The sequence below is a fragment of the Miscanthus floridulus genome, unplaced genomic scaffold, assembly GCF_019320115.1.
Source record: "Miscanthus floridulus cultivar M001 unplaced genomic scaffold, ASM1932011v1 fs_647_6_7, whole genome shotgun sequence".
NCBI lineage: Eukaryota > Viridiplantae > Streptophyta > Magnoliopsida > Poales > Poaceae > Miscanthus > Miscanthus floridulus.
Window position 1 is genome coordinate 64,784 of NW_027097060.1, and position 13,814 is coordinate 78,597.

General features: G+C 46.7%; 1 protein-coding gene across 1 annotated transcript; it reads right to left on the reverse strand.

Moving 5' to 3' along the window:
• Positions 1-101: 101 nt before the first annotated feature.
• On the reverse strand, positions 102-2,605 carry LOC136532529 (uncharacterized). Its single transcript, XM_066525116.1, has 2 exons — positions 1,674-2,605; positions 102-1,575 (listed from the first exon to the last, which is right to left on the reverse strand). The coding sequence occupies exons 1-2, from the start codon at positions 2,603-2,605 to the stop codon at positions 102-104; spliced, it is 2,406 nt and encodes an 801-aa protein (XP_066381213.1).
• Positions 2,606-13,814: the final 11,209 nt, after the last annotated feature.

Sequence of the window (13,814 nt, forward strand, 5' to 3'; positions counted from 1 at the left end):
CATTAGACATTGTGATAGCGAAGCACAAAGTACAAGCATTTAGGATATAAAGAACTATAGAAAATACAAGTAAAGTCAACTAACCATGTGACGATGAAGCTTCAGTCACGCCTAGGCGGCCTAGGCAATTGCATTTGCCTATCTTTCTTGTTTTGAAATATATTCTTGATCTTCTCAAGATCAATTCCTTTGAATATTTCTCGCTCAATGTAGCACACCATTAAGTAATTGAGCCAATCATCAGACATCTTGTTGCGCAATTCTGTTTTGATAATCTTCATAGCTGAAAAGACCCTTTCAACTGATACCGTCGCTACCGGTAGTATCAATGCCAATTCAATTAGACGATAAACTGATGGGAAAACAGTATGTCTATCAAGTTCAACCATTTTTACAGCTAGACTTGCCAGATCATGACAATCTCTAAACTCCTCAATTCTTCTCACATGAATAATAAATAACTCAAGTTGATCTTTTATACCCTTCTTTTTGAAATAGGAGAAATCATCAGAATATATCTCAGTAAGCCGAGCAAGCTTGTGCACATCAAATTTAGAGAATGAATCTCTCGGGTTAAGACAAGAAAAACAAACAAGCAACTCTGAAGATACCTCATTAAACCGTTGATCAAACTCTGTGGTAATAGCATCTATAGCAGCATAGAAGATATCAACACGAAAATAATGGTCTTGAGTGATGTTGTTCTTGCCCCCTTTTCTTGATCTTCCAAATCTTGGTACTGCTTCATTCATATTTGGTATTGGGATATCATTTTCACTGCAAAATTTTGTGGCTTCCTGTAATAGTGGCTCCCAACCATCATTCCTCAAATTCATCAAACGTGTTTTCACATCAATAACCAAAGACATGGCTTGAACAATATTTTGATCCTTCCTTTGCAAGATAAGAGAGAGCTCATTTGTGATGCGCAAGATTTGCAACATCATCTTCATGATGAACACAAAGCTAAAAGACTCCATGATTTCCACTAAACCTCCTGCCCTACTTGGATTACGCTCATCTTGATACACAATTTGTAGAACTTCAATTACTGAATCCCACATTGATTCAATACGAAGTAATGTCTTGTAATGAGAACCCCATCTTGTATCTCCAGGTCTAGCCAAGGATGTTGCTTGATGTTTCCCTCTTCCTGTGGAAATCTCTCCACTGCTCAACTTGCCTAAAAGAATCCTGCGCTGCTTATCTAGCAGTAAATCCTTCCTCTTGCAAGATGAAGTAGTGGTGTTCACAATCAAGGCCACATAATCAAAGAAATCCTCCATAGATGAACAACATCTTGAGATGGAAACAACTACCAACTGCAATTGATGAGCAAAGCAATGGACATAGAAAGCATATGGGTTCTCATCACGAATAACCTTCTGAAGGCCATTAAATTCTCCTCTCATATTAGAAGCACCATCATACCCTTGCCCTCGTAGATTTGCAATGTGTAACCCATGCTCACCAAGTACTTCAACAACTGCTGTCTTCAGTGCTTCTGAGGTTGTCTCCTTAACATGCTTAATACCTAAAAATCTTTCAATCACTTTTCCTTTCTTGTTCACAAACCTACAACATAGATATTATAATCTGATTAGCTAATTTTAACATTAACAATTATATAATCAATTACAATAACAATTAACATTATATAATCAATTACTTACCTCACAACCACAGCCATTTGTTCTTTGACAGATATATCACGCGATTCGTCTATAAGAATGGAGAAAAGACAACCCGCCATCTCTTCCTTTATTGCTTTGGTGACCTCAATTGCACAACACTCTGCAAGTTCTTTTTGAATTGTTGGGGAAGTCATCTTGGCATTTTTGGGACATGTCTCATCAAATGCAAGCCTCACTTGTTCATTCCTTTCTTTATACCAATCAAGAAACTCTAGAAAATTCCCCTTATTCAAAGAAGCAAGGGACTCATCGTGTCCACGGAATAGTTCACCTTGCAATGTGAGCAAACTCACAATACCCAATGATGTATCCAACCGAGTTTCATATTTGATTAGTGCATCTTTTGTATGTTTGTCAACCTTATGTTTCACACTTGTTCTTTGATTTTTGAAATCTTCATATGCTGTCTTACACTGATTGTGGATTTTTCCATCATGTTTTGGAAGCGCCAAATATGCATTCTTCCAATTGTTAAACCCCAATGTTGTAAAGACATCATATCCAAATTTGTCATCGATTCGATCACGCTTGAAAAGATAACAATGAAAACAATAGGCCCTATCCTTCTCCACACTGTATTCAAGCCAAGGATGTTGCTTGAACCAACTTTTCTGAAAGCATCTTTTCTTATTTGTTTTAGGGAAATTATAACCAATTGGTTGAGTCGGACCCTTATCTATGAAAGCCCTTCTAACTTCGGATCTAATGTTGATAGAAAATTGATCAATCGGTATACGAAGCCCCGGATCAGTGATAACGTGACCCGGATTGAACTGAGTTATAATACCTTCCCCATCAGTTTCAATCTCCTCTTCATCTTGTAATCCTACCATTTCATTTTCCATCTCCTCTTCAACTGCAGCGACAGCTTGTTCATACTCATCTGAGTCACAGTCAAAGTCATCTTCCATATTAATATTTTATAATTCCCTGTGTTTCAAAATCAACCAAAGCAAATTAATTTGAAAACCAAATGATTGAATAATAACAATGGGAAAACAAAAAAAGTATCAGAGAGTTGGATGACTTACTGCGTATGTGCTGAGATGCGACCTGCGTCCTGCGACTGCAAACTGTCAGTGCGACAGTGCCGAAGGCTTCGTCTCAACGTCGGTGATCGCCGGCTTGCTGTGCGCAGGGAGGCGAGGGGAGGGAGACGCCTGCACCCTGACCCCATGCGCAGGCACGTGAGGAGAGTAGCTCGGCGGACTGGGTGGAGAGAGACGCGGACGCTACGATAGGACAAGACGCGGATCGCGACACTGCGACAGGAGGTGGCGCGCACAAGGTCCCCTCGAGCTCTGCAGCCGACGGTGCTTGGCGGCGGCCGCACGAGCACCACGGGAGGTGGAGTGCGAGCTCCCCGCGAGCTCTACAGCCGGCGGCGCTTAGTGGCAGCCGCACGAGCACCGCGGGAAGCCAGATGGCCGGCCGGTCGTGCTGGGCATCTCTGCGTTGTGAAGGCACCAGTATGAAGTATCTAAGATGCGTTCTCGTAGCATGGAGTTCGGAGCTATGACCGGCTGCGCTCGTGCTTCTTGGTTCGCTGCGCTCGCGATGTTGGGCGCGCGACGTCCCGCAGCGGCGCTAGGCGGCGGCGAGTTCGTGCGGCGGACCCGGAGGCCACGCGAGATCCCACTAGTGGCCGCGTGAGATCCCCGACGAAGGCCGTGCGAGGTCCGCGGCGGCCACGCGAGCTCCCCGTCGGCGTCCACGGCGTCCGCACGAGTCTGCGCGTTCGGCGTCTGCGCGAATCCACAGCGTCCTCGCCAGCTCCCCACCAACGTCTGCGCAATCTCCTCGCCGACGGCCGTGCGTGGTCCACGGCGGCTGCGCGAGTCCACGGCGTCCTCGCGACCTCCCCACACGTGTCTGCGTGTGCTCGTCGCCAGCGGCGGCCACGCGAGCTCCCATCCAGGGGCCGTGCGAGGTCCGCGACGGCCCTCTCCATGGCGGCTGCGGTCTCCACGGCAGCGCGCCCACCGGCGGCGGCGCGAGCGTGGCGGCCGCACGAGGCTCCCACCGGCGGCGCACAGGATCCCAGTCGCCGGAGGGAAACGGAGCGCTCCTCGCGAACGCTGTATGCGATGGTTTCGACTGCCTCTTGCGCGTGTAGACGTCGTTTGTAAGGGCAATCCTAGTATAAAATCCATTGATAGTTTCTATAGCTAGGATTCTGTGTCAAGAAATTATCCATCACAATACAGTTTTTCTATCTATTAGAATCCAAATAATTTGGCCAATCATTCAACGTTTGCTTCTCTCCCACATCTGGATCCACTGTGCCTCCAGCCCGTGCTGCATGAACTCCTATTCATCCGGCGCGCCGTCGTCGCTCTTCATCATGTGATGAGGACATCACATGTACCCGCTGATCCTCTGATCATTATACAAGTTTTATTGACTCGAGCTCAAATACATCAACTTAACTTAGAGGTGAGCTTATTCTTAAACGATTTTTTCATACTTTTGAAAATAGATTACTACCTAATACCTAATAATGTTATATTGCTTACAAGCATTGGAGAGGATCATGAAGGACTTTGAGGGAGTTGTGGAGGCATAGGAGACAAGTAAGGACGTCCATCACAAGCGGAAGGCCCGGTCCAACTCGACTTCGAGTCTGCCTCGGCCTTAAGGACTAGTCTGCGTTAAAACGGACGCCAAGAACGCATTCGGACTCCGTTTTCGACGATCCATATATGAATGGAAAGATAATTTCATAAGCTAACCAATAGTCTTGGTTTGAGGTCCAAATTCCGTCGGAGTCAACGAGAATTGTTGAAACAAGTCAGCGTCCAGAGTCTGTCATTCTTAAACGATTTTTTCATACTTTTGAAAATAGATTACTACCTAATACCTAATAATGTTATATTGCTTACAAGCATTGGAGAGGATCATGAAGGACTTTGAGGGAGTTGTGGAGGCATAGGAGACAAGTAAGGACGTCCATCACAAGCGGAAGGCCCGGTCCAACTCGACTTCGAGTCTGCCTCGGCCTTAAGGACTAGTCTGCGTTAAAACGGACGCCAAGAACGCATTCGGACTCCGTTTTCGACGATCCATATATGAATGGAAAGATAATTTCATAAGCTAACCAATAGTCTTGGTTTGAGGTCCAAATTCCGTCGGAGTCAACGAGAATTGTTGAAACAAGTCAGCGTCCAGAGTCTGTCATTCTTAAACGATTTTTTCATACTTTTGAAAATAGATTACTACCTAATACCTAATAATGTTATATTGCTTACAAGCATTGGAGAGGATCATGAAGGACTTTGAGGGAGTTGTGGAGGCATAGGAGACAAGTAAGGACGTCCATCACAAGCGGAAGGCCCGGTCCAACTCGACTTCGAGTCTGCCTCGGCCTTAAGGACTAGTCTGCGTTAAAACGGACGCCAAGAACGCATTCGGACTCCGTTTTCGACGATCCATATATGAATGGAAAGATAATTTCATAAGCTAACCAATAGTCTTGGTTTGAGGTCCAAATTCCGTCGGAGTCAACGAGAATTGTTGAAACAAGTCAGCGTCCAGAGTCTGTCATTCTTAAACGATTTTTTCATACTTTTGAAAATAGATTACTACCTAATACCTAATAATGTTATATTGCTTACAAGCATTGGAGAGGATCATGAAGGACTTTGAGGGAGTTGTGGAGGCATAGGAGACAAGTAAGGACGTCCATCACAAGCGGAAGGCCCGGTCCAACTCGACTTCGAGTCTGCCTCGGCCTTAAGGACTAGTCTGCGTTAAAACGGACGCCAAGAACGCATTCGGACTCCGTTTTCGACGATCCATATATGAATGGAAAGATAATTTCATAAGCTAACCAATAGTCTTGGTTTGAGGTCCAAATTCTGTCGGAGTCAACGAGAATTGTTGAAACAAGTCAGCGTCCAGAGTCTGTCAGGTGTTGCACCACTGCTTTTGATCCGTTGGGCCATGTATCGTGTTTGAGCCCATTAGGGGGGCGCGTCCAATGCTAGCGACGACCCTTAGACCTTTATAATCAGTCGCCGCCACTATCATTAGGTTTTAGGTTTTGCTTAGATCATTTGTCATTGACAGTCGTCGTCTATCGGTTTATGGAACCCCAACTCGTGTACTTAATCATTCATGTGTAGTTTGTCCCATATTTTTAAAGCTGCGTACTTTCGAGTTCTTGCTTGTGTTCTTCGTTTCGCAGGCAGGGATTAGCCTTTTTGACGAGGTCAATCGGATTGGTGATACGGTTGATAACCAGAGGAGCTGTGGTGCTAAAATTGTAGTGTTCGAATCTTTAGTCAGATCGGTGTGTCGTGCTCCAACAAAACGATAGTTATCATCACCTGATGGAAGATTGGAATACCCGTTCCATCACCATGAGCACCCAGCTCTCACCTCCCTCGATGCACCAGAGCAACACGCCCCTCTTGCCCAGCAGGTCCCGCACCTCTAGCCTCGCCCCCCTACAGGGTCTTCACATAAAAAACGAAGCTCACACGGAAACCTCCAGCTTTCAAGCAACCGAGGCCAGCAAGCAAGGCAAATAGCAAGGAAATTGGAGAACGAGAGGAGACGAGCGCTGCGAGGGGGATTGTCCATACGGGACTCACCGGATACCCCATAATGCAGGGAGAAGATCTAGTCTAACTAGGATTTTTTCCCTGTAAACTTAGTAGTAGTATTATTCTGTAATCCTACTAGGAATCTTATTGTAAATCGACTAGGACTCTGGCCTCCTGACTATATAAAGGAGTGCGGAGTTCCTAGAGACAAAACAACACATCACAACACTAATAATCAATCCAACGCAAAGGCTAACGCCGACTGGACGTAGGGCTATTACTCGATCACGATCGAGGGTCCGAACCAGGATAAATCGACTGTCTCTTACGTTTACTGTCGAGTTCTACATACGCTGAAGCTCGAATATACTGCCCCGGGTAACCCCGTGGCAGGCTATCGGTGGTGAAACATCGACAGCTGGAGCGCCAGGTAGGGGCTTTCGGCAAAACTGCACCCGAGAGCTCGACGAACCTCGACAACATGATCTTCCCGATGGGATCAACCCTCATCTTCGGTTCATGGATCTATGTGGCAGGCGACGATGGAAAGCTCTGAAGCCGTCTCCTCGAAGATTCGGATCACCATGATGACCTTTTTATTTTTTCAGCGACTACGACAGATCAACTCACCGGAAGATTCGCGCAGCTCGTGATGTCCGATCCAACTAAGATTTCGTGGCTTTGCGCATCCGACTCAAACTCAGGCTCCGCATCCGAGATGGAGTCTTACATGAGTTCTTTCGGGAAATCGAGTTCTTTTCCGGCGGGGCTCCAGAATGCGGCCTCGGCCTATCAAGAATACAACTCGGAGTATACTCAGAGTTCTTTCAAGAAGTTAGAACCCTTTCCGTTTGGACTCCACAACATGGCAAAATCTTATCAGGCATGGCCCAAAGGATCCCTCGATCCGATGCTGAGAATACCACTAAAAGGAGCTCAGGAAGGCCTCGTACTAACTATAACATCTCAAGACTGCATCGTCCACTGGCCAGGTTCTGTTCCTGAAGACAGCGGTACCCAACTAGTTGGCACGACGGCTACAACAATTCTACCCTATCAAGAAGGAGACTCGATCTGCGACCTTGAAGCCTCTACTAAAATAATCAACAACTCCGATAGTATGGAAACCAACACCAATAACAAAACAATTCACACACAAGAAGTATTCATGGTTCGCCATCCTTGATCACCTCTGGTTCCCCCAGAAGCACCCGACATCAGATCATCGGACGAATCTGAGTCCAACATATCATCCTTTATCCAGGGGCACGATGGTGAGACCGAGAGTTAGAGGCAAGCCAGAGAAAGGAGAAACAAATTGAAACAAGGACGCCAACACCGTGCTAGGCAGCGCAAAGAAGCTTGGATTAAATATGAGTCAGACCTGGCTGAGTATGACAGAAGAAAATCAAAACAAGAAGTCGAAGAAAGACGCACGGTGAATACACCCTACAGTAGAATCCAAGAAGCACTGGAAGAACTCGGAGCGACATCACTTCCTAGTGAAAAACAGGAACAGCTCCGAGACCTCCTCTAGTCAGCTGCCCTAAGGACGCACGACGGAAGAGCCCACTCAAGACTACCTGCCAGGTCAACATCTCATAGGAAGGAAGATCAAAATCAAAAGAAGTCTGCTTTCGAGAGACTGGGGCCAGGTGGAAGTCACAACAGAGAAAGTAGAAGGGACCATAGTCAAAATTACCGAATCGAACAACCAAGGAAGATCAGAAGTGAAGCACCTATTCTGACATTCCCGCAGGACTACTCTCGCAAAGACGACAGTTGGTAGGAAGGAGGTGCCAAATCGGAATACAAAGAAGGCAGAACGAACGATAGGTTCCCCTGTTTTGCAAACAGACTTGCTTCAATACGACTGCCTTATTTTTCCCATGGCACTGGAAACCATGCCCCTCCAATGGTTCGGTAAATTAAATCCAGGGTCAATCAAAAATTGGGAAGACTTGCAAAGATTTTTCTGTGGAAATTTCACGGGTATCATTACGCACCCCATCACCCACGCAGAACTAAAAGGACTCAAGCAGAAAGGAGGCGAAACTCTTAAAAATTACTATTGACGATTTGGCGAACTACGTGCCCAAGTACATGACATCACCGAACGAGAAGTAATCGAAGCCTTCTCTCACGGAATTATGGCTAGATGGCAATTTCAAGACTTCTGCAAAGAAAACCCGAGAAGCAATGAAGAATTCAGACGCACAGTAGAAAAGATGATTACTGTAGAAGAAAAGACACGAGAAAGGTTCCCGGATAAAAACAATCAAGACAACTCAGACAAGCGAAATCATCGAAACATCAGACATCAGGAAAGAAAACGTGGACCAGACAACACCGTGGCGATGGCTGATAAATCAAAAAAGTTTTCCAAACCCAGAGGGTATGACGACATCAAAAATATGCGTTGCATTTTGCATCCTAAGGGAAATCACACCACTGGAAACTGCTACACATTCAACGAGCGATACACGAGAAAGGATAATAAGGTAAACACTAAGGAAGACAATTAGAAAAAAGATGAAGACAACCACGAAGGAAAGGGATTCCAAAAATCTAGGGGGACAGTAGCAGTAATCTTCGCTGGAGCTCTAGATTCCAGAAGTAAACATCAAGAAAAGCTAGCTCTACGAACCATCATGGCAGCAGAACCGGCTACTCCAAGATATCTCAATTGGTCATAGTATCCAATCCAATTTTCAAGAGAAGACCAATGGACTAGCGTAGGGAACACGGGCCATTATCCATTGGTTCTAGATCCAACTATCGCTGGCATGACTGTCACTAAAGTACTAATCGATGGGGGAGCCGGACTCAACATTATCTTTTCAGAGACTGCTAAGGAAGATGCGACTACAACTCGACTGGGATGATTACACCAACAAGCACCCCTTTTATAGAATAGTACCTGGCAAGCCAGCTATGCCACTTGGACAAATCACTCTACCGGTTACTTTTGGCACTCCCTCAAACTATAGAACAGAGTTCATCAAGTTTGAAGTTGCAGACTTCGATTCATCATATCATGCAATCTTAGGGCGCCCAGCACTAGCAAAATTCATGGCAATACCGCATTACCCGTACCTATTGCTTAAGATTCCAGGGCCTAATGGTGTCCTTTCCCTTCGAAGTGATTTGAAGTGTGCTTTTGACTACGATGTTTCAGGCAATCCCAGCTAGGTACCCAAAAAACACACGCCCCACTTATACCCAGGCACAAGTAGGACCAACCCACTACCCTCCTATCATGAGGTCCAGTCCAAACTAGGACTCCAAGCCCCCGCCCTTGAGTCCCGGACTCAGAACGGTGCAAGGACCTCCAATACCCAAAAACCACCCTGACAGTCGGTCTAGAAAGAGCTGGAACCCATGACAAGAGAGTAACAAGTCTTCCCTACGCCCATACCCAAGTATGTGCTCGAGATAATAAGTCTGTGACTTGCCTATCGTCCAATGCAACGGCTGGTCCTTAACCGACACATATAGAGAAAATAGTGTGACAAAGCTATGCCTCGTTGGCCGCAGGACACAACCTCTTACACACACCAATACCCAAACCATATCCCTGCCCAGTCACCATTTATCATTTCCACCATTTATATTTTTCAAGTGATAATAATACAGTAATAAATTTCCTATCTCTCTTGAGTGACAGGCAATCACTCGACTTCTATCTGAGTCATGTAGCATATCAATCTACACGATCCTATCATAATAGTAAAGCTCATAGGATAAATATATATATGCAAGTGGGTTTTATTAAACTCCTTAAAACTTAATGCACAAATATAATTTAAAGTGCAGAAAAGTAGGGGTTATGCACCATGGATTGTCTAGGTAAGATTTAATCAGAAGTTAGCTTTCCATCATGGCGACATGATCTCCAAAAGGACCATTTCTCCAGCAACTCCCGATGACTCCGTGATCCATCAATGTCCCTATTATGATATGCAATGCGATGCAATGCAAAGGCGTAATTAATCAACTGCAATCGTGACTCGTAAAATACGATTTACGCCTCTCAAGCTAATGAGCTAGTTCTAACAATGACCGTACTTAGACTACGTATCCATGTTGTCAAATAATGCGTTACTCCCCAACAATTGCTTTAGTCATGAAACCCCAAGGCATTTCTTTATCTATTTCATTGATTTAATATATATCCAAACTAGGGCTCAATAATTAACCTAGTGAACTAATTATTCTAGAGCTATAAAAATTACAGTGAGTAACTAATATTATTAGGAGTTTACAGCAAAATTTTTAGAGTCAACACGATCATCACTTTACCACAAAAATTCCTACAAGTTTACATTTTCATAATATTAAGCATTCTAAATCAATTAGAGAAACCCTGGAAACATCTTAAAACTAGATGAACAAATTATACTAACAAATAGATCCTGATTTTAGGAACCTAAGAAAATTAGTTTCACAATTTTTGGATGCCGATACTATTTTATATTGATTTTACAAGACTAGAAACCTATATTAGAAAAGCAATTAGAAAAATGGAAAGGGCTAGCGACGGCTAAGCGGCCTAGGCGCACAACGTGCACGCACGGCCCAGACATGGTGGTGGCCGGCCGGTAGCGCGAGCAGGCCATTTCGGCCCAAGCCGGCCTAATCCGATAGAAAGCAGGTCCAGCGCGAGTCAGCCTCTGGCCCGCATGTGGGAGCAGGCCGGCCCAAAAGGGGAAAGCCCAAGGCATGCTGTCCATTTTGCAAAAAAGGACCCCAGGTTTTTAACTAAAAACCTATGATCTAGCTCACTATTCAAATGAGTCATCTGTTCTTCGCCAAGCACCCTGTATTTGCTATCTTCACCGTTCCCCAGTCCCCGAGCATCACCAGAGCAGAGCATCGTGGTGGGGACGCTCCGACGGTGGCCAAGACTAGCCAGGGAGGGCATGGCAGCAGCGGAGGGGTGGTGCGAGGGCTTGTGGGGGTCGGACCACACCGGTGGGTGCAAACGGTGCCACCAAAGAAGCCCCATGGCAGCTTAGCCACACGCGGCAGATGTTGCAGGGCGGTGGCGAATGACACACGCGATGGCGAAGGCATCGGGCCTGGCTCCACCCCAATAGCGTACGTGTGGGGCTTTGGGAGGTCGAGGCGAAGCCACTACTAGTCATGCTAGGCTTGGGGGTGCTCTGAGCCGAGCTGGTCATAGACACACCCATGGCGGCCAATGATGAAAACGACACATACGTGCACACCGTTGAACTAATGGCTTTTGATAAACTTTGAAGCTCTCTATAACTTCCTCATGGTTCTAGGGGTTCAAGGAATTGGAGGGATATACCTTACGTATGATGAATTTTGGACCAGAAGGGAGGACGGTCATGGCGTGGATGACGGCGAGGACGCTGCGGCTTGGGTGGCGAGAGTGGCCACAGGTGTGAGTAGCGGCCAGCCATGCGCACAGCGTGCAGAGGCCACGACCACAGTGGCAGGGAAGGCGCGCGGCCACGACCAGGCTCACCTGGCCATGGTGCGGACCGAGGCAGAGGAAGTGCCTGGGAGGGGCAGCGCCGTGGAGCAGAGCGCGGGTCCAGCGTAGGGCCGAGGGGGTGCGCATGCGCTCATGAGGGGAAGGGCCAGCACCGGCGGGCATGAGGCGTGGCACGGCGACATGGTCCTGAGTGGGTGGTGGCGGTCGTGGCCCAGCGCTGTGGGGCTATAGTACTGACGTGGGACCATGGGGTTCGCGCTCGCCCGCAAGGGACCGGGCGATGGACGGCGTGGCCATGGCGGCGCTGCATGTCATGGGACAGAAAGAGAGAGCATGAGCATGTGAGGCAGCGGCGGTGGTAGCGGGCCACAATGACGTCGGCGCCGGCGGTAGCAGCAGGAGTGAAAGAGAAAGCAGACAGAGTCAGTGCTGAGCAAGCGCGAGAGGGAAAATGAGGAGCGACTCGGCAATCCTCCTATAGGGCATTCTAGAGCAAGGCCACGAGGAAGCAAGCGCACATGGCCACTACGCTTGTCCAATACAGAAACAGTATCCAGCAGAGAAGGGACATGTAGAGGCAGGCAAGTAGAGAAAAGAAGAGCAAATGGCAACTCGACAACGCGACGTGATGCAAATAAATTGGATGACTAACTTTGAGTGGGGAACGCACCACGTCACCTAGCGATCGGCACGGCAGTGAGGTGCCTTGTGACCCCAGAAGCTAGGACCGACGGCCACTAAGTGATGACTGTGAAGCGGCATGGATGTACGTTGGGGTAGATGGATCAAGAGGCGAGGAATGTGCCATGATCACCAACAACGATGAGACCCTACACGCAGCCCACGTCCCAATGCGGCTACCCAACATGAGATTAGGACACGGTAGCGGCAGCGCGATAGCCCGCCGAGAAGTGGTGTCGGCAACATAGCCATAGAGGCAAGAGTGGCAATGAGGCCAGCACGCAGCAAGGCAGCGACGAGGCTAGGCGTGCACACAGGCATCCATGAGTGTGTTGTGTATGTGTGCGGCATGCGTGTGTATTGCCATAATTTTTAACATGCCTAAACCAAATTAATTTCAACAACTACGCATTTTGTACACTAGTCCACACATCATACTAACTCATAGAAACAGAACATCTAGGAACTAATTAACCCATTGTTCAATATAATTCTCTAAAATGACACTTTTAAATATAAGTTAAATTTTAAAATCTGAGAAAATCATTTCGGTAAATCGTCTTAGGTCTAAATCTTGGTGCTAAGCAAGCTCGTAACACTAGAGATGTTACAACCAACCCCCCTAAAAAGAATCTCATCCAGAGATTCGAAGTAAGAACCAGAAGAGGGGAAATGCGATTACATTTCAAAGATCAGAGATCACACAAAAGATTACACAACTTCGAATGCTAAGCCACATAGAGATTTAGGGATACATGGTTCAGAGCAACCTAATCCAACCAAAGCTTAATTTGGAAGTCGAGATAGACGAGGACAATGGGAAACAACAGGAAGATGATTATCCAAAACATGGCGTAGGTCCAACAGATCTAGAAATAGGAGACTGAGAAGTCAAACATCATGAACTCTAAGACTGAACTAACCAAAGGGAACTTGAACTTCTTTGATGAAACCAGATCCTTCTTCTTCTCAGCTTACACCATCACCACAGACTGACGAACCTAGCTCTACAATGGCGACTGGATCTCATAACTCAACTTCAGATGCAAGGGGGTGGGGATAAAGAAGAAGAGCAAGCACCAAGGGCATCTTATAGTGGCGAATGGAGGTGGAACACAATTCACCAGAAGTGGAGATGGTGTTGATGTGATACATAGATGGTTCATGCTGTGGGGATAAATACGGCCATGGTGTGCTCCCTGCACAAGCTAGCGGAGGAGAAATAAAGGAGGGGAGATAAGAGGGTGTGCTCAATGAGGGAGGCATGCGGGCGACCATGTTCCCAACAGAAGAAAGAAGGGAGGGAGGGGAAGGGGGGGCGGTATGGGGTCGAGAGCTGATCGGATGTTGGGAAAAGGAGAAATGCACTGTGCACGAAGACGGTGAGTGTGGCACGATGCCGTGGGCATGCGAGAACAGGGTGCT